General features: G+C 53.8%; 8 protein-coding genes across 8 annotated transcripts; 4 read left to right on the top strand and 4 right to left on the bottom strand.

Moving 5' to 3' along the window:
• Nucleotides 1-263: 263 nt before the first annotated feature.
• M421DRAFT_419494 (multidrug resistance protein emrB) lies at nucleotides 264-2,361 on the bottom strand. The gene is made up of 4 exons (XM_033592135.1): nucleotides 2,058-2,361; nucleotides 1,555-2,002; nucleotides 1,105-1,454; nucleotides 264-1,057 (listed from the first exon to the last, which is right to left on the bottom strand). The coding sequence occupies exons 1-4, from the start codon at nucleotides 2,229-2,231 to the stop codon at nucleotides 344-346; spliced, it is 1,686 nt and encodes a 561-aa protein (XP_033449959.1). The 5' UTR covers nucleotides 2,232-2,361; the 3' UTR covers nucleotides 264-343.
• A 707-nt stretch (nucleotides 2,362-3,068) lies between these two features.
• M421DRAFT_4159 (adiponectin receptor protein 1) lies at nucleotides 3,069-4,628 on the bottom strand (the record flags this gene model as incomplete). The annotated part of the gene is made up of 2 exons (XM_033590874.1): nucleotides 3,069-4,403; nucleotides 4,455-4,628. 2 exons carry the CDS (start codon nucleotides 4,626-4,628, stop codon nucleotides 3,069-3,071), a joined length of 1,509 nt encoding a protein of 502 aa, XP_033449958.1.
• A 1,772-nt stretch (nucleotides 4,629-6,400) lies between these two features.
• M421DRAFT_4158 (uncharacterized protein) lies at nucleotides 6,401-8,994 on the top strand (the record flags this gene model as incomplete). The annotated part of the gene is made up of 3 exons (XM_033590834.1): nucleotides 6,401-6,598; nucleotides 6,803-7,053; nucleotides 7,197-8,994. The coding sequence occupies 3 exons, from the start codon at nucleotides 6,401-6,403 to the stop codon at nucleotides 8,992-8,994; spliced, it is 2,247 nt and encodes a 748-aa protein (XP_033449957.1).
• A 250-nt stretch (nucleotides 8,995-9,244) lies between these two features.
• Nucleotides 9,245-10,193, bottom strand: M421DRAFT_419490 (Fcf1-domain-containing protein). The gene is made up of 3 exons (XM_033592134.1): nucleotides 10,094-10,193; nucleotides 10,027-10,045; nucleotides 9,245-9,977 (listed from the first exon to the last, which is right to left on the bottom strand). The coding sequence occupies exons 1-3, from the start codon at nucleotides 10,143-10,145 to the stop codon at nucleotides 9,458-9,460; spliced, it is 591 nt and encodes a 196-aa protein (XP_033449956.1). The 5' UTR covers nucleotides 10,146-10,193; the 3' UTR covers nucleotides 9,245-9,457.
• Nucleotides 10,194-10,833: 640 nt separating this feature from the next.
• On the top strand, nucleotides 10,834-11,994 carry M421DRAFT_91526 (uncharacterized protein; the record flags this gene model as incomplete). The annotated part of the gene is made up of 1 exon (XM_033597954.1): nucleotides 10,834-11,994. One exon carries the CDS (start codon nucleotides 10,834-10,836, stop codon nucleotides 11,992-11,994), a length of 1,161 nt encoding a protein of 386 aa, XP_033449955.1.
• Nucleotides 11,995-14,156: 2,162 nt separating this feature from the next.
• On the top strand, nucleotides 14,157-16,660 carry M421DRAFT_419484 (ArfGap-domain-containing protein). Its single transcript, XM_033592133.1, has 4 exons — nucleotides 14,157-14,368; nucleotides 14,416-14,432; nucleotides 14,522-14,632; nucleotides 14,682-16,660. The coding sequence occupies exons 1-4, from the start codon at nucleotides 14,254-14,256 to the stop codon at nucleotides 16,524-16,526; spliced, it is 2,088 nt and encodes a 695-aa protein (XP_033449954.1). The 5' UTR covers nucleotides 14,157-14,253; the 3' UTR covers nucleotides 16,527-16,660.
• Nucleotides 16,661-17,508: 848 nt separating this feature from the next.
• Nucleotides 17,509-18,042, top strand: M421DRAFT_4154 (uncharacterized protein; the record flags this gene model as incomplete). Its single annotated transcript, XM_033590684.1, has 1 exon — nucleotides 17,509-18,042. One exon carries the CDS (start codon nucleotides 17,509-17,511, stop codon nucleotides 18,040-18,042), a length of 534 nt encoding a protein of 177 aa, XP_033449953.1.
• A 393-nt stretch (nucleotides 18,043-18,435) lies between these two features.
• On the bottom strand, nucleotides 18,436-19,461 carry M421DRAFT_4153 (uncharacterized protein; the record flags this gene model as incomplete). The annotated part of the gene is made up of 1 exon (XM_033590650.1): nucleotides 18,436-19,461. The coding sequence occupies one exon, from the start codon at nucleotides 19,459-19,461 to the stop codon at nucleotides 18,436-18,438; it is 1,026 nt and encodes a 341-aa protein (XP_033449952.1).
• Between the last annotated feature and the right edge of the window lie 372 nt (nucleotides 19,462-19,833).

The raw sequence follows: 19,833 nt of genomic DNA, 5'->3' as shown, positions 1-19,833 counted from the left end.
TCGAATCCAGGGACAACAACCACGCCGGTGACATAAGCGACCTTAAGTAGGCTGACCGGTTTCCGTGCTATCCTCCGCAGACCGGACTAATCAGCAACCTATTTTGGGTCGACAAAATGCTGGCAAATGAAGTGGCGTCGCGAGGGTAAGGAATGCAGACCGCCCCTTGTTTGGCACCACCAATCATGAACCAGCTTGCCTCAAGCTCTTCTGCAATAGATGCAGAATGATCTCTCATAAAAGAGTTCATTGAGTCACTTAGGCTGCTTTCAGGAGGCTGATGGGCTTTGAAACGCAGCTTCTCGTTTGTGCATACACATGCCTATGTTTCGAGATAAGTATGTTACTTCCGCTCCTTCTTCAGTCCAGTCACGGTCTCCACATGTTCGGTTCCCAAATGGGCCGCTTCCACAAAGAAGCTGGCAACAAGTGCGAGGAACGCAGCCACCGTTAACATAATCCACATGTTCCGTGTCGCCCACGCAAAAGCCTGTTTGGCAGCGAACTCCCAAGCCGGATTGTCGAGCGTCCCCGGTAGCATAACGTTTGCCAACGCGTTCTCGCCGTCCAGTTGATCGAGCAGACCTTGTGGTAGTCCGGAAGCGCGCAAGTATGCGTTCCGATTCGACATCGAGTTCTGGAATATGGTGCCGCAGACGATGACGGATATTGAGACGGCGATATTACGCACGAACGCCATCGTTGCAGTAGCAGTGGCCACGTCCTCCTGCTTAACCTGGCTTTGAATGGCGATCATTGGCGCTTCGAATAGGATTCCCTGACCCAGTCCTGCGATCATCTGAAACCCTACGGCATAGCCAGTGGTCGTGTTGGCGTCGAAGGAGATGAAGAGGCCAAATCCGAGGCACATGAAGAATGAACCAACCCATATGATCTCTCGGAAGCGTCCAGTACGGTGCATTATGACACCACACACCACACCGAAGACTGCTCCTGTCACGATGAGAGGCAGGAGGAGCACACCGGATCGGAGTGGAGACGCTTCGAGAACAGACTGTAGGAAAAGGGGCATGTAGAATTCGGAGGCGATGAAGACCTGATCAGTCAGCTTTGGTACCTCCAGACCTCAACATGAGTACTTACGAATCCGTGAAAGAATACCACCAAGAATGTAGCGATGTTGGTCTTCCTTTTGAACAAAGACATAGGGATGAGGGGATACTTGGCCAACTTCGCCTCGCTGTAAATGAAAGCAAAGACCATGACACCTCCCACAACAAGCAATGCGATAATCTTCGCAGAGTCCCACGGAAACAAAACGCCTCCAAAGTCGAGCCCAAGAAGTAGCATGAGCGTGCATGCGAGGAATGTAGAGATGCCGAGCCAGTCGATGGCTTTCATTCCATCAATGAACGTTGTGTGCTCGTGCTTAGTGTCGAGGAAGATCAAAATCAGAAATCCTGCCAGACCGCTGATGGGTAAATTGATCCAGACTGAACCGAAGCATTAGCAACGTCTTTACACACTAACATCTGCCCCGCCGATCTCGATGGGCTCTGAGACACAATTGAAGAGACAAGGGTAGGCACTTACAACACCATCTCCAATTCACCAAACTGGCAAATACACCACCAAGAATCGGTCCAATGCCACCAGCCAGCGCCCAAATCCCTTCAGTCAATCCCATCAACAAACTCCTCTGCCTAAGACTAAACATATCGCTAATGCAAACATGCACCAACAGAATAAGGCCACCACCAGCCGCACCTTGAATCGCACGGCCGATAATCAGCGCCTCCATAGTTTTGGCGGTCGCACATAGCGCTGAGGACGCAAAGAAGACGACCAAGGCAAGCAATAAAATGAGCTTACGACCGAAGATGTCAGAGAGCTTGGCCCAGATAGGTCCGCTGGCGGCGTTGCCGAGGAGGAAAGCACCGCCGATCCAAGTATAACCTGCTGCGGAGTTGAGGTCATGGGACATAGTGGGTGCGGCGGTGGCGACGATTGTCGCGTCCAGGGCCGCTACGAAGAGGGATAGCTAACATGGTCAGCATCTGCACGGAGATGGTGAAGACAGGGGGTCCTCAACGTACGAACAGCGCTGTAAGAATAGCGAACATGCGGAGAGTGCTTCTTGGAGTGTCATGGATATCAATTGGTATGTCAACATCTTCTTTCGATGTCGTCTTGTCGAGGATCTGCTCTGAGGAGGTGCCAAGTGGAAATGTGCGCTTGGACTGCACGTCCAGCTCGATGGCGCTGTTCATTACGCTAAGAGATGCTAAAGGTATGAATAGACTGTAAATTACTTCGTAGATGGGCAAGGAAAGCGGATTGATAGTTTCACATTGCGATTGTCGAATTCGAAATTGAGCTGAAAACCTGGGTGGCTCCTTGTTGTCGAAGCGTCACCGCCGAATGTTGGCCAATGAGATGGGCATGAGTCACGAAATCTTACTGTACTTCGTAAGCCGGAAGGCGCGCGCCCTTTGTTAATCATCGACAGCTATTAACTACCTTCTCAATTGAGAGACCCCAGACACAGCTGCAGCGCCAAATTCACCAAACCCCCAAGGCGCGGTACAGTGTGAAAGCGTGCTGTGAGCTTTGCAGATGAGCCGCTGTGTGGCTGCTCACGGCACCTGCCCTCTGATGAGATTGTCGGCATCAAGCAATCGTCACACAATTAAAGACAAGCGAATGGATGCTGTATCCACTTAGCAGAGCCGAACTTGTTCAATATTGCACGTGTCAAAGACATATGTAGGTCTTTGGCTGGTTGGGCTTGCCATTGCTTCTTGCGTGAATGTAGGAAGAGTCTGTCGCAGCACTACTTTCAAGGCATCTTTCCTGTGACCCGTCTGGGTTTGCGGAGATGGTCTGATCCAAAGGCAGTCAGAAAAGAACCAGAGTGATTTGACAAAGTGATCGTTCGATTCGATAAATATGTGGAGAGTGAAAGAAGATCGTAAACATGCCCCAAACCACGCGCGGATTCAAAGCTCAACGCGCTCTAATGCAACGAACGTCTACATGCACACGCATCAAATGCTCAATCGCTAAATGCCGCATCAACATAAAGAAACAAAAGAAGGTGAAGAAGGCTAGTAAACCGAGCAGCCAACCTGTGCCCTAGTCAATGCAGAAGTGAACATAGCCTGCATAGCTGTGTAGTGGAAGAAGATACCTCCCAACACAGCGATGTGCCAGATGTTGTGACTGCAGCCGAAGTAGTCGAAGAGGCCAGGGCACCAGCGCTCGGGACACTTGGTTGCGTACAGCACTGCGCCGGTAATGTACACGATCAAGCTCTTCGTAATCGGCGCATAGAAGTAGAGCGCCCATTGAGGACCACGAGTCCAAGATAGCTGGAAGAAAGGAATGAATCCCGTCAAAGCTAGGGAGCAGTAGAAGGCGACACGCAGCCAGGCCATGTCGGCGCGGTTGAATGTTGGCTGCCATGGGAGAATAACACCTCCCACGCCAAGAGCAGCTGTGAGGATCATGTACGACCAGCGAGAGACAGGCTCGCAGTAGAAGGCAGCATACTCCGTGGTGAGAATCGAAGCTGCAACAAGCAGTGAAATGCCTGTGTAGTCCACACAAGCAAAGCGCTCAAGCAGATTCTGTTCCGAGATGCTGCTCATGGTGTGCCAGATAGTCGAGCACGCAAGGCATTTACATGCTGCGAAGAAAAATACACCAGCAATGAAGATATCGGTCTTGGTTGACTGGTTCCAGTTGACGCTGGATGGGTAGAAGTAGAAGGCCAGAGCAAGAACCATGATGAACCCAAGCAGATGAGACCAGATGTTCACGAGCTCGTTGTGGAAGCCGAATACAGAGCGCACACACGCCCACTTACCTTCCGAGAATCGGTAGCCTTTGAGGATGTGAGGATTGATCCTCCAAGGTTCAGGCAGGTCGTCGTAGCGGATCAAGCCATGCTCCTTTGCACGAGCCAGCGCACGTTGAACACCGTTTTCGATCGTGATCTCCACAGTTTCGCGGGCGCGGCGAGCCTTGTCAAGACCGCTGTCGACAACACCTTTGGCAGCTTCGAGACCCTCGTCCATTTTCCTTCGCCCACTTTCGTACATGTCGTGGGCGTACGAGCCAAGCGTACCATCCTTAAGCGCATATGCGCGTGTCTCAAACTCGGTCAGATACGAGTCCATCAACTGTATTCCCTCCATGACCTTCTCGCCCAGTGTCTCTTGCGACTCCAGCGCTTCTTTGTACCGCTCCTCCAGTGTTTCAACGAAGACCGAGGCTTGCCGGCGTCCAGCTTCGAGTGCGCCGTCAGAGATCTTCGAGCATGATTCGCGCACGGTGAGGAGCGTCGTGTAGGCATACTCAACGCCGGCGTCGTACTTGAGGTGGCCATAATCTTCGAGGAAGTCCAGTCTGCAATTGAGGTCGGCCAGGAAGTTGCGAAGCTACAAGTAACGTCAATCGAGGCTATTTAGAACACAAAAAGAGCTTCGTACCAACAAGTGGAAATTTTCCGCTTCCTGGACGCAGGGTCTGGTGTGCCATGAGTGACGTCGCTGGCGCTGCTCCTCAAAAGTGCCATAAGCAGGGCGGCGCAATCGCTGAACTGGCTCCTCTTGCGAAGTCATGACGGCGGTGCTTACACCTGTGGAGGACATGGAGCGCGGCATGAGGGGCATTCGATTGATATACATGCGCGCGGGGCTGATTGAGGCGTGGCGGGACCGCGGTCGCTGAGGGGTCCAGTCGACAGTGTTCCTGTTTAGGAAGGTATGCGATTTGGCTGCGTGATGGTTTGTCTGCCTGACCTTTGCATGTGTGCGCAATGAGGCCCTCTGGTTGGGTGGCTTGCTGTCAAGGAGTGAATTGGCGGCTCTGGACTAAGGTCCGGTGGGCCGTTTTCTTCGCGGCGAATGAAAGGAGTGCAGTACGCGGCGTGGATGGTGAACCAAAAGTGGAGTGGACGACAGCAGCTCGCGCAGAAATTACGGGACGGTGTACAAGAAAGACGACCGAGAGCTACAGTACTGCAGACAGCATGAGGGAGGTATGAAAGAAAGTGGGAGGGCGGAAGCGACGGCGCCTTAGGCTTGTTGGCGCTCGTCATTATTCAAATCCATCCGAGGCTGGATCGAATTTCATCGAAAAGCTGGGGCTGTATCGGTGCTTCCCGGACCCTGCATATTATGGCCTTGTCAAGCATGAACATGAGTTCAAGCTACGGCTGACAGCTGACAAGTCGTAGATGTCTTGAGCTGTTTTTCGGCTTTGTATGAACATTGTCGCAGGAAGGTGGTTGTCCTACAAAACATTCCTACGTCAACAAAGCACACGGGAGCATCGTGGAAAGAACGGCTTGACAGCGCTTGGCACTTTCCCCTTTCAGCACACCTCCATCACGGTGTGCCAACACATCGTTTCGATCGTTCATTCGCTGTTCGCGGAGGCTGAATGCTGAACATATCTCAAATTCGGCATTTCAGTACTCTGGTGCATCTGGTTGCCTGTTCCTGCTCATCAACCGGTCTGTTCTCTGTCCTGCGTTCCGCGGCTGGCCCGATGAGGAGGCTGGCACGTAACGCCTATGACGGTCTTGCTTAGTTGACCACACTGCGTCATTTCAACTCATCACCCTGCCGCTACAGCTGTGGTAACGAATCAGTAATATCGACTCGCTGTCTCAGATGTCATGGACACTGCTGGTAACATTTGACTAACACAGTTCAGCATGCTGCACGAGGTTCGCACTGCTCATATTCTTTCTTCTCCACCTCAGCACCTGCGTACGCTGCTGCGGCCTTGCTTCGCCTGTGCAACGCGCACACCATATGCGCCTAGCACTCGGCCTGCAGTCGCACTTGGTGTCATGGTCTGTATGTACGAAGTCGAGCATTGGGAGCTTCAGCTGGAGCCTTTAACATCACAACTTCACAAGCTTTCCCCCAGGCAGTCCTCGAACATGTTCTCACCGGACGCTTTGTAGGGGTTTCCTTGTCGAGCCCGAACTTCTCCCAAAAGGCCATCAGCAGAGCCTCACCCCCTCGCGCGTGGCCAATCGTGGTGGTGCTCGCGGCGTCATGTGTGCTAGGCCTTAGCGCAGCTTATGGTATGTCATACTTCGTACTGCACGAACTCACTCGGAACTGCAAGCGCAGTTTGCCAGGCAGCGCCACAATCTTTGCCGAGCATGCATCTTTGTCTTCGGTTCTCAGCTGTCCTCTTCGCATATGTAACTTCGTTGCCTCCCCGGCCCTTGGCCAATCATTGATGCCCTGATCTCTGCTTGCGAATTCCCGGTCAGCGGCGCCCTGCATAGATTAAACCTACCATGACCCCAGAACACGAGCATCACAGCTCCACGAATCACTCGGCAATTTTGGACATATCGACATAACATTTTTTCTTTGAATCTTGATCCTGGGTGCTTCGATATTAACCAGACATGGCGGTACTCGCGGCGATACTGCCAGTGGTCTCTAGCAGTTCTTGCCTTGCACTTAAGTTATATCAATTCGCTGCCTCGTCGCCCAAAGAGACCAAAGACCTCATCAAAGTTGCAAAAGCGATCAACAACTTTGCCTCGATTCTGAAGCAAGTGGGGATGATCATTAAAGAAGACGATCGCTTACCTTCCTTTGAGGTATGTTACTTCCAAGATACTTGCTCGCCACCATCCGATTTGTGTCTTCGGAGCACCAGGCTGAATGGTCGGAAAATCTGTTGAAATCCATCCATGCAGCCGTTCTCGGCTTCACACCGACTTTGCAAGAAGATATGAGCGGTCATCTGCAGGAGCGCATCTGGTAGACCGTGTACTTTGCATCGAGGCTGACATGAGATGTAGGCTCTCGACGTACTGGAAGATGTTACGGTGCAGTCTCAAACAGCACTGAAGAACATTGAGGATGAGACTGAGCTTCGTCGGAATGAGCGATACGGTGAAGGTGACGGAGTGCGACCATCGAAGGATCAGTCGCGAAACAGGCCGTTGGACGCGAAGTTGTCATACTTTGCCACACATCTCGAGTGCCTAAGATTGACTCTGGCCGTTCTTCTGCAGACCTTGTACACCGCACAAAGTATCATGTGGTCAAAGTAAGGCTTCTCTTCGCCCTATCCTTTGCGCAGACGAACAAGTGATCATCTATGTTGAGATTGTGGTATCCAAAATCACTCATGTCCAACCCTGATGGTCACCTCACAAACCACATGAAAGAAGCTACTAACTAGCTTGGTAGACTTCGTCCTACAGTATCACCCAAGCAAGCGGCCAAAGCTGTGGCAAATGAGAAGATCCAGCTGCAAACACTTATTGTCGAGCAGCAAATGTCTATCTTGTCTGCACAAATGCTTTACTACCAGGTGCCTAGTCAGGACAGGAGGCTCTTGATGGAATCGGATAGTTCTCAAAGTCTTGTTGCAACCGGACGTGAGAGCTCATTGCCCGGTCCGAACCACCTTTATCAATACCAGGACGAACATCTCGGAAGTCTTGAAACGTCTGGTTTCGCAGAAGATGCATGGTTACCAACTGTTTGTACCATCGCCGGTCCGCGTACTGAACAATTGCTAGAGAGGTGGACTAGTCTGCCAAATTTCGAACAACGCCTCCTAGACGCTGAACGTATGGCACGTACACAGAAGCACGAGAACAAGCAAGCAACAGTTGAATCAGACAGCGGGGAAGAGAATGTGAGGCAAAAGTACGGGCCTGACGGTGCAGGTCTGACCTCATCACCACCTCAACGAGCTGGAAGTGTACAAACACTGTTCGCAGATACAACCACCCTACCGATTCCAGTACCAGGCACCAAATTCGGTCCTACAGCGCCAATGTCGCCAGCAGCTTCACCCAGGACGTCTCGCGCAACCTTTGAGATTCCAACGTCACCACGCACCAGTGTAGGCAGCTTGCCCGTAGAAGCAGCGGCGGCGGCTATAGCTAAGGAGGGAGACGATGACCTAGATCTAGAGATCCCATGGACTCTTCGCACTAGAAAGTACGAGTGGAGATACGTCGATGGTAAGGTGGTTGGCTCCAATACGGACTTGCTACCATCAACTGCACATACTGAGAGACCTGCTCAGAACTGGACAGAAGTTATGGCGAGTTGGGTCTGCAAAGAAGCTATCCAGGAAGCAGGCTATAAGGTCAAACAGGTGCAGAAAGAGAGGAAGGACGGGCGTAGAACAAAGTTTGACACCTGCTTCTGCATTGAGCAGCCGCTCAAGTTCAGTCAGATCAAACGCCTTGTTGAGCGGACCGTTGATATTTATCGAAAGAACGTGACGCCAACACCACCACAGCCAGCGCCGCCTCGTTCGAGACGTACCTCCTTCGATAGACCTTCTCCTGGCCCATGCCCGAGCTATCTGGCAAAGACGGCCGCTGCCCAACATCGCGACAGGACGCCAACTGCAAGTAGACCGCAGCCGCTTCTCGAAAGGTCATCCAGCATCATGACTTACCCTCCACCACCGCCACCTCTGGATCGGTCAATGTCCATGCCCGGCCCAGGAATGGTTCATCCACCACCATACCCACCGAGTATCAACTCACAGACATCTTCCAGGCCTATGGCAATGGCAATACCCGGGCCACTGCTCACCCAGAACGCAATGTCGAACAGCCACTTCTCTTCCTCACTACCACCACAGGGGCTGTACCGTCCTCAGATGCAACAACCATCCAACAGCCCGCAACACTATTCACTTCCGCCTCCAGTCGGTCCTCTAGGTGGACCCCAATACAACAACAATCCCTTGCCGCCACACATGCAGCCCTTCACCTATCCCCAGGGCCCACAATCACCCACGCGTCAGTCTCACCCCATGTCCAGAGCGATGGACAGGTATGACGATGACTCGATGACTTCCGATTCTGGAAGTGGAGAGCGGAGGAGACGCAGATCGAAGTCGAGGAGAAGGTACGATAGAGATGCCGATAAGAAGAAGCACAGCAAGAGTGCAGCGATGGGGACTTTGATGGGGATTTCAGGGTTGACGGCGTTGTTAGATGTGTGGGCTGTGATTTGAGTTATGATTGATGAGTGTTTTAATAGTTACGCCTGATGATTGTTTGAAGCTGTAGGGTAGGGCAAGGGTACCTGCACGACTAATGACACTGCTTATGTCATATTTCCTTCATAACTCACCATTACTCACTGATAGTGAGTTTCGGCCACAATAGCAGAACTGTTGTAGCCTTTATAATTTTGATCAGATTGCGAGACACTCGCAAATGATCACTGGCTACACCCCAGACGTTTTAAGACTGACAGGAGCTGATTGTTCCTGCTACCTGAGAGCGTTTGTCCGCCGTATCCACTTTGAGATCTTGAACCGCAGTCACATTGCTTATGCAGTCTATAATCTGTCTTAAAAACCTCCTCCCAATCTTTTGAAATTTCATTCAGTCTGCCATGTCTTGCAAATATGACTTCCATATCCCGAACGCCGCGCTATGCAGAAACCAAGTCTTCCATACCGGTATGCCCAATCACCTGCTATCAGCCACATCCGGCAGCCTCTCAATAACGTACTTGCCCTTGGCCACGCTGACAATCGGCACACCAGGGATCTTCCTAATCCTCCTCTTCAGATCCCTATCATTCGTCGCCACCAGATAAATCCTATGCTTCATGACTCTCTCCACGATACAGTCGTCCGCATAGGTACCCTTGTGGTCGCACTTCAAGCGCTCCCATCGCTCATCCCTCGCAATCCTCAGGGCAATTCTGTACTTGGGCCCCAGCTTCTCCAACTCAGCCATCACACACGTCGTGATGATGGGCGTCGCCTTCGCATATAGCAAGTCCATGAGCGCCTTGTCCAGCTCAAGTTTCGCGTGCACCGTGTGCGAGAGGAAGTTCGTGTCGACGAGGACCGAGTAGGGCGGGCCCAGCGCGGTGTTGGCTTGGAAGAAGAGCGCGGAGGAGACTTGGGGGACTTCGCGCTTGGCTACTTCGGCGGCGGCTTTCTTTTTAGCTTCGAGTTCACCGTCGGCTTGGTTCTTCTTTCTAAGTATGGGTATTAGTGGTGGAGGGGTGGCGGGCGCGTGGTGCGTACAGTCGTCCGTCTTTTTGGCCTGATGAAGTTAGTGGTGGAGACGGCATATTGAGGCTGTGCAGCTCACCGATGACTCGCTTCATCTGCGCGAACTTGCGCGTCTTCTTTTGTACACCCATGGCTGCGACGTTGTGCTGCTGCTTTGCGCGTGGTTGTCGATAAAGCCGATACTTTTTGGTGGAGAAGCTGCAACACGGCGCCAAGATTTCGCACCTTCCCAAATTTTGTCGGTCGTGTCTGCCGCCGATGGAACGCTAAGGGTAATTAGTGGGCCCAGACAGCAAGTGCACCACGCAGGGACGAGTCTGGCAAAAGGGTTCACGATACGGAGTTTATTTCCACTCCACGGTCGTGTCTGAGTGAGTACAGCACCACGCAGCACTGCAGCCATCGCTTCTCTTCTTATTGCTGTTTATAAGCATCGTATTTATGACGTTCGTCATTGACCCTCGCTCATCTCGCCGCACCCATTCCGATCGCTAGCCCGTGCCAGACACAAAGCGAACTGGGCGCTCGATCCTCTCTCCGCCGCGCCCCTGCAGCCGCGATCTCCATTCTCTCTCCGCCAGCAACCCAGCAACTAGTATCCCCGCCGCCTTTCGCTGTCCTTTCGCTGTCCTGTCGCTCGTTCACTCACTCCACGCCTTCGACCTGCAAGTACCGCCTCGACTCGTCTGCCAACATCCTCGCCCCCTGAAATACGAGCGGCCGCACGCCTCGCCGTCACACCCTTGTCCCCTCAAGCGGGCCCCTCGATACCCCAGAACACATCACAACACCCGTTGAGCGTCGCACACACCCGCCACAATGCGTCCTTCGGTAGGCCTTTTAGGTCTGCTGCTTGCAGCTGCGCCTGCTGTACTTGCGCAGGATGAAAACAATACTGGCTCTCAGGCTTCATCGTCTGCAGCGGCATCGTCTGCGGCGGTATCCTCAGCACAGGCTTCCACAACCGCGGCAGCATCGTCAGCACAGCCAACATCGTCCGCACAGTCGAGTGCGTCGCGCTCAGGGACGTCAGCAGCCTCCGCCGACAACAGCGGCACTTTCCCCACAGTCGCAACAGGCGTCGTCCAGCTCTCGGGCCTGCCCACACTCGCTGGTGTTGGTGTGCCCCAACAACAAGTCCCGGACACATCTGGTGCGCATTTTATGCAAAAATCGGACCTTCCGGACGGTACCGTGTTCATCTGCGTCGGTGCGATTCTGGGTTTCCTCGGTGCTTGCGTGCTTCTGTGGCGAGGTCTCGTTGCGTGGTCGCTGCATCGATCTGTCAAGCGCGCTGCTCTTGCACAGAACATGGCTGATATGAAGGCTATGTCAGCGGTGCCAGGCAAGAAGCGTGGCATGTACACTCACGTTGGTGCCAGCTCGACCATGTCTCTGGATCATCTCTCCGCAGCGCCCACTGGTCACTCGAGGCCCCAAAAGCCGTTTGCTCAAGGATCAGGCGGCACACCTCCCCGGGCTGCATCTTCTTTGTTCTTCTCTCCTACTGCAGGCGGTGCAGCTGGTCTTGCACAGCAGGGCAACCGCTCTTCGAGCTACCTGCCTGCGGGCTACTACGCTGCCGGCAACGCTGCCCCTGCTGGTGGATCTCCAATGGCACATGTCGGTGGACACAGTGCACACCTGTCGACAAATTCGCTCGCGTTGCCTGGGAATCGCTACAGTCGAGCATCTGGTTCCTCGCCTCCAGGATCACCATCTCTCCCACCTTCTCGCGGTTTCGAGCGTGCTCCTCCATCGAGAGGCGGGTACTCGGACTACAACCGCCAGAGCGTCGCTACCCTCAATACACCCGGAAACACCAGGAGCGGCGTCTACGGCCACGGCCAGGCCAGCGTCAGCAACCTGTCTCTTAATGTACCGGGCGGCACTACAGAAGCCGGTGGCCGCGCACCGAGTGCGTATCTGGAGGACCTGTTTGAGCACCACGGTGGTACACACTCCCAAGAGAGGTTCTAGAAAGATCTCAACGTGAAGCCTGTCGTGCATCGAATTTCAAGGTCGCAATCTCTAGTCGATCGTACGGCAGACGTTTATCGCTCTGTATATGCGGCCGGCAGAGAACGGATCTGGGATGTTGAGTTGGCGCTCGAGAGGAGTAAGTCAGCGGTGAGGTGGCGGAGCAGAGAGATATACCAAAGACCGCAATTGGCGCTGTTATTATGATTGCGATACAGCTACCGCAGTACAGGTCGTGTTGAGGTCGTACTGCATGTGCGGGTATGCATGGTACCTCGAAATGGCGAGGCTGTGTCACCGCGTGAAACGGGTTGAATTTACGCTGGTACCCACAACAGCTTTGGCATACCTATTCTTACGATCGTTGGCGTTTTGGAGAAATTGCACTGCTAGTGCCACTTGGGGTTTTCAGTTCTTGTGCATAGATAACTTGAGATAACTTTGGTTTCTAGTGAGGGGAGTAGAGCTGTATTTGCAAGTAATTCAACGTTGAAGATCAAGGACCCGGGCTCTACGTTGCACATGGACGTGATGAGTAACTTGAGAGGAACCCGGTACTCCAACAGCCGGTTATCAAGGACCCAGCAGATCAGCTCATCACGTCCGCGGAACCTCGCTCTCATGCACATCATTGGCTGAAACCTACATGCAGAGATGCGGCACGGCTAGCTCGCTGCTTCGATATCTTGTTTACCCAACTTCAAAGTCTGGTCACGGTTGCAGTAGCGCTGGCATATATGCACTACGAGCGCCGTGCCATCCACGGTTACAGCAACCTTGGATCTGTCAATGCGGAGTCGACATCCGGACGAAGAGATTGAGTTCGTTGGCGTCTGCATGTGCTGGCTGCTGTGCAAGGCTGAAGTCTGCTGGCGCTGTGTTGCGCTAGAAATTGCAGTGCACAGCAGATGTACTGTCAGTGGACCTTGCTCATAGATCCCACGTGACGTAGTAGACGCAGGAAGCTGTGCCTCAAGTTGGTGAGTGAACAACGGCGGAGTGGTGGAGGGAGCATTGCAATCCCAACCCTGCACAGCGCCAATAGCCTCGCTCTGGTTGCTTTTCGACCATGCCATAACGTGATCCATAGAAGCTGGGATAGGTGTCTCAATACGCAAAGTCACGTTGAAGAGGGAAAAGATGTTTGAACACAAAGGTGGCTCCAAGCGCTATCGAACCCCCTCCAAAGAAGAGGCGTGACCTGCTCGAAGACTAAAGGTGCCGTCTCACTCTAGAACGCAAATATGACAACCACGCGGTAGATTTACCCGTCGAGGCCGTTGATTAATCGTCCATATCATAATTGTGTGTGAGGAACGAAGCAAGGCCATCCGCTGGGAAGATTTTGATGCGGAAGCCGCCAAGGGCACCCGGGCTGTTTTTCCGCGCCGGGCAGCCGCCAACTTGAAATTTCTGGCGCTGGAGGACAATCGATGTATCATCAACAACGAACGCTGTTGTGAACTCGCCGTGTAAGCACGCTTCCTGCAGACGACTGGATTCGTTGTCTGAAGCTGCGAGCAAGGCATTTCACAGCGCGTGTTGCTGTACCCCACGATTGCCTGCTTTCTGGATCTCCTGATGGCCAGAGAGCAACATATCCTTCTTGTGGGAGAGGAAAATAGGTTTTTAGCAGGACCGTGTCTACTCCACCCTACTCATTGCCGTCTCTTTAGATGTGTAGGACTATTTTTATGACAAACATCTCTTCGTTCGTGATGCGTTTATGCCACCGACTGGGCTGCTCTAGCCGTATACCCATCACTGGACGGCATGTCGAGCATCGGTTCCGAATTTTACGGGAGCAGTCTCGACGGCCGACGGTCAACGGTTGTTGCATGCTGGAGCCTCATCACCAAGCGTTCCAGCCCGATCAGCCCAAAGCCATCTTGGGCCCGGGTGATTAATGCCCATTGCCAACCACGGTCAACGCGGACAGGGGCAAGGCTGAGAATAGCTATCGCGCTAGAACCTTGTCTGGAGCCACGCCATGTGGTCAGCGGAACGGGGTTGTGTTACTCGTCATGGCGTGCGGACTAGCAACTCCTCGCGGACTCCTTTCTTCGCTCTCGTGTGCGGCTTGCCGTTGAAATGTTCCTGCGTGCAAATCGATAGTGACTACTACTGGGAGAAGCTGGTGCTGTGCTACGTGTCCGAGAGTCCTCGAGCCACCCCCGAGTCCCCGCCAGACGCACGTTCTACCGACTCCAAGTGCTGAGCTCCGGTCGAATCCTTGTGTGACACTCACGGCGCGACACTATGGCTTCCGCTCTGAATAAACGCCAGCAGGCGCGCAATGAGCGCACGCTGCAGGAGCTGATCAAGACGGTGCCTGGCAACGGGACCTGCGCCGACTGCGGTGCGAAGAACCCAGGTAAGGAGAGCGCGGATGCTGCGCGACTTGAGCTGACAAGGCTGCAGGATGGGCAAGCTGGAGCGTACGTTCCCACTGCCGCGACGACGCGAACCCTGTGCTCGCCGCCTGTTGAACGTCTGCGCATGTCGAGATGAGTGCTGACGAACGTAGTTGGGCATCTTTCTGTGCATGCGCTGCGCGGCCCTCCACCGCAAGCTGGGGACGCACATCTCGAAGGTCAAGTCGCTGAGTATGGACAAATGGGACAATGCGCAGGTCGATGTAAGAGGACCCACGTCTGGCCGGTCTGAGACAGCGCTGACCGCCGCAGAACATGAAGCGCATTGGCAACGCCGAGTCGAACAAGATGTACAATCCCCGCGGCACGAGAGCCCACTTGCCAATCGATGTTGACGAAGTGGACGGAGCTATGGAGCGCTACATACGGCAGAAGTACGAACAGCGCGTGTTCATGAGCGCCTCGCAGCCGGGCACACGACACAACACTGGCAGCACAAGCTCTGAGGACAGACCGCCGCCACTGCCGCCGAAGCCTACCGGGCGATTTGGATTTGGGCTGAGGAAGACTTCAACGTCTAAGTCTCCGCCGGTGTCTCCAGGTCTGGGCTTTGAGATCTCGCAGACCTCTCCGCCACGCGTGAACAAGCCGTCTCGAGTCTTTGGATCGAACATACACACATCGGGCGATGGGCTGGACTCGAAACTGGCGACGCTCAGAGACATGGGTTTTCCGGACGACAAGCGCAACTCGACGGTACTCAAGGGCTTGAACGGTAATCTGGACAGGACGGTGGAGGCTTTGATCCGGCTGGGAGAGCAGAACTCAGGGAGATCTGGACGAACAACACCTACTCCACCAGCAAAGAACGGCGCAAACGGCCTGTCTTTTGACAACGTACCACAGAGCACACCTGCTGGGGCTTCACCGAACCCGTTCGATGCGCTCGACGCCGCGCCTCTGGCTCAGCAGCAACAGCCGCAGAGCCAGCAGTTCAGTTACGGCGGCCAGCAACAGGCGACCCAGCAAGCGAACTTGTACAACCCGTTCCTGTCACAGGGTCAGCAAGGCCAGTATCAACAACAGGGAGAAGCACAGCAGCAGCAGAACTACACCCAGCAGGGACAGTATCAGCAGCAGCAGCAGCAGCAACAGAGCTACGGCCAGTCATACAATCCCTTCGGCCAACAGCAACAGCAGCAACAACAGCAATCACAGCAAAGCCTCGAGCAGCAATTCCAGGGATTGGGGTTCTCCCAACAGCAGCCTCAGCAGTATCAACAACCCCAACCTACGGCGCAACCACTGTTTCCTAATAGAACAGGTGGACTAATACAGCCTAACCCGCCTTTCGCGCAAACGAACCCATTCCAACAATCCTTCCCACCACCTCCAATGCCACAGATACCCGAGCAATATAGCTCATTTTACGCACCGCAACCACAATACCAGTCGATGTCTCAGCCTGCAAGCCCAGGAAACCCCTTCCTGAAATCCTCGAAAAGTCAGATCTTTGCACCTTCAGCAAACTCCAATCCGTTCGGATCAAATCTTGGCCAGCAACCTCCGCAACTTCAACAACAGCATACTGCGCAGCAGCAAGCCTTCAACCCTTGGAACTCCCAGCAACAGACGCAGACCCCAACGATACAAGCCCCCAACCCTTTTAACAGCATGGGACAGAGCTACCAACAGACACAGACCCCTACAGCTCAAGCGCCGAACCCGTGGCAGTACCAGCAACAACCCGCCCAACAACCCAGCTACACACAGAACAATACGCCCTTCGATAGGTACGCAGCATTCTCACAGTACAACCAGCAGCAACCTGGGCCCCAGCGCTCCGCAACAATGCCGAACCTGCTCGTGGGCCAGACTGCTGCAGGCGCACAGGCATCAGCTCCAGCAGCACCTGCTGCACCTGCTGTACCGGCAGCAAACAACACGCTATCGTTTTCTGGCCATTCCAATCCATTCCAGAGCGCAGCGCCCATGCAAGCTGCGCCGCAAGCTGCACCACAGTCTCAGCCTCTGTCCGCGTTGCAGACACAAGGAAGCAGGCATGTGAGCACTGAGAGCGTGGACTTCACGGGGCTGATGGGTGGGAGGCATAGTCCTGATGCATTTGGCAGCCTGAGTTCGAGCTTCAGGAGGTGAGCGTGTGCATGGAAGGTGGGGGCGTTGTGCATAGCGTGCGTCGCGTTTGACTTTTGAGATAGAGGACACAGGGACTCAATCCATCGCGGAAAGCAATCGAGTAGCGTAGCAATTTAATCAGTTCTTTCCTTGAACTCGAGCACATTTTGAGTAGTCCGTACATTCTGACCGCGAATTGAGGCTCAGCTAGATTGGTCGGAGGTGAGGTGTCTCTAAGGCTTTCATTACGCTGTGCGTGGTATTTGCTCCCAATACCAGGAACAGAGCATTGCAACTAAAGCCTCTGTGACGGACCCCAATGGCCAATGAACTTTCGTCCTACTGCACGCCATTAAGTCTCCTGCCAACAGTTCGCGCACGATCATCGCACACATGCATGTTCTCGGCACCGTCAACGCGGCTCCAATGCAGGGAACCCCAGCCTCTCAGCAAACAGCGGTGAGGTTTGGGTTCGCCTGACGCACGCAACGACGATCATCCAAGCTTGCAGCTCCACACGTTCGCGCACCGATCCCTTCCCTCATAACCCATCTGCGGCCCCAACCGTGCTCCCGTCCTCCATCGCCCTCACTGCCGTACGAATTCAAGTTTGCCAGTACAGCTCAAAGCATCGCGACATCCAGGGTCCAAACTACCTACTACTGGGTATTGCTGTTGAATGTTGAGAGCTCCACGCGACAACACACATTAAGACAGGGAAGAAATAAGAACCGGCACTCATTGAGGCCCAATTCGACCCACTTCTCACCGGACCACCTCCTGGGCTCGCAAAGTTGCGCACAGAGTCATCGCGACAGCGTATCCACGTCGTGAACAACACTCGAAGGAGCCTTGCACACGTCTTCTTCGTGTCCAGAACACCCTCAAACCACCACTTGAACCAGTCGCAGCTCACGCCACACCCCGTTTCTTCTATACAACAGCTCCTCAAAAACTACCAGAACCCACACCGACCAGACACAAACTCAACAAAACCGCAACCATGGGATGGAACCCCTTCTCCACCTCTCCCACGCGCTCCAGCTACAGCTCCCACTCGCGCGGCCCGTCGCGAAACTACGCTCGCAGCAGCGCCGGCAGCTCCTACTCCTCGTCGCACCGCGCCTCCACATCGCGCTACGGCCGCCAACCGCGCGACGGCTACATGCAATCCCTCTACCGCAAGCTGCGCCAGCTGTGGCGCGACCTCATGCAGTACGCGCGCCGGCATCCGTACAAGGTCTTCTTCGCCGTCGTCATGCCGCTCGTCAGCGGCGGCGTGTTGCACAAGCTGGCGCGCCAGTTCGGGGTCAATCTGCCGGAGATGGGCGGCGCGGGGGCGCGGGGTGGGTTTGCTGGGAGTGGACATACGAGACATGAGGGTGCGGGGGGCTACTATGGGAGTGAGGGGTATGGGCCTTCGAGGGGAGGGCCTGCTGGCCAAGCGGGCATGTTTGGAGGGCTGGATGTGCAGAGTGTGGCTGGGGGGATTGGCAGTTTGGCGACAATTGCGCAGATGGCGAGTAAATTCATGTGAGGTCGGGAAGAAGGGAGGAGTGGTTTGGGTAGGAGAGATCGTGAGATGATGGAGTGCTGGACTGGGTGGACCTTTGATTTCATCTTCTCTACATATCATTTAGATATATTTGGGCACACTTAAGATATCCCTAGGCGCTCTGGAGTAATGGAGAATGGTCTCAAGAAAGCAAGACAGTGACTTGCAGGGTATCCACTCTCGCGTTTCTGCGCAAAGCGATATTCAGTTGGTCTTGCAGATGTCGTGGGCTACGATAAGACAACACACAGGTTGAAACAGCAGCGACCAACAGTATTGATCTAAGCTTCTCGACCGCAGAGTAGATCTGTATGCACGGCTCAGAACCAAGCCTCCTCGCTGCAAAGGTATACATGTAGTTCTCAGAGCACATGCTCACCATCCTGTCCTTACAAAACCCAGATGATGCTGCCAATCTTTATGTTTGCCTTCCCACGCCTTGTTGAACAAGACCATGGCCTCCTCCTCCTTGGCTCCGAGTATAGCCTTGCTGATGCCTAAGCTGTAGAGTCGATGAAGGTCCTTGCACGCTTTGGCTACATGAAATCTTCCTTCGAAGTTGTGCGCCCACAGCCGAGTTTTAACCCTGACCTTGACAGCCTCCAAGGACTTCGTTTTTATGGCGCGGGATCTGTTGTGTGTCGATTCCTGCTGGTGGCTATCACAGGTTATGCGGTGGAATTTCAGCAGCGGCTGGAGCCATTTCTGACGCAGGTTGAACTTTGGAGCATCTTCGTTGATCCAAATGTCGACATCGAGCTCGCGCAAGCAAGTGAGGCTCTTAGCCGCCACTTTGCACGCGCGAGTCCAGCTCTCAACGTGCTTTTGTTGCCAGGTGACATCTTCCGCAGCTGCCAGATTTCCATAAGTGGTGTAGTATAGATGCAGCTTTGTCACGCTGCTGTGACTTGGTTGTGGAATCCTGCGGAGGAAGTTGGTAATGCGGCGCGGCGCCTCGAATACGAAATTGATTCGCTGGTATAGTAGTGCCAGAGTCTCTGCAAATACTTGCTTGCAGACAAGTATCAGTGCACCGTGCGGATTCAGCCATCCAAGGTGCAAGCGTGAGCCGGGTAACGTGGATTTCTCATGAGCTCGTGGGAAACGGAATGTCAATGGCTTAGAGGCGGTACGGTCTCTAGACTTTATCCTTTTGTTTGGCTTAGTATCTATGGTGTGTGAGCTGTTCAACAGTAGTTTGAACGTTTTTGGAGCATGCGCTTCGAAGTCGCAACCATCTTCCACGAGCTCGCAGCGGTAGGTGTCCTGGAAGTAGTATTGGTAGATCTTGTTTCTGATCTCTCCGGGCAAGCTGAGGAATTTGAGCGTTATCTTCGTAGCCTTTGGGGGTAGCTTTACTCTGGGCCGAGCGTGGGCGAAGAGCGATGTTTCGGGATCCATAGTGAAGCTGAAGTCTATCTCGATGTCAGTGAACTTGGAGAGCTGTCATCTTCGAGGTAAAGGAGCTTCACGTCAGTCAACCGTTTTTCGAGGTGAGTCTGCGGGTCTGTTTGGTCTCTTTCGGCCATATTTTGGGCGTTTGCGAGCCATGCTTGAAAGTCTGGCTCAGGGCTCGCAACAGTGAGGCGAAAGCGGCTTTGCTGTCAACCTGTATCAGTAGCTGACATTTAGTAGATACATCAAAGCTCAGTCACGAGCGGGCTCAGGCAGGAAGACGCAGAGTTTGCGCCTTCTTCTTAACCTCAATACATGAAAGGTGAGGAAGTTGAGAAGGGTAAAGAGCGTCTGACCGCCATTGGTGGCCTGCAACCC

The sequence above is a fragment of the Didymella exigua genome (genome assembly GCF_010094145.1).
Source record: "Didymella exigua CBS 183.55 unplaced genomic scaffold M421scaffold_10, whole genome shotgun sequence".
NCBI lineage: Eukaryota > Fungi > Ascomycota > Dothideomycetes > Pleosporales > Didymellaceae > Didymella > Didymella exigua.
Note: the sequence above shows the minus strand (reverse complement) of the source record. Positions and strands in the feature narration are given on the sequence as shown.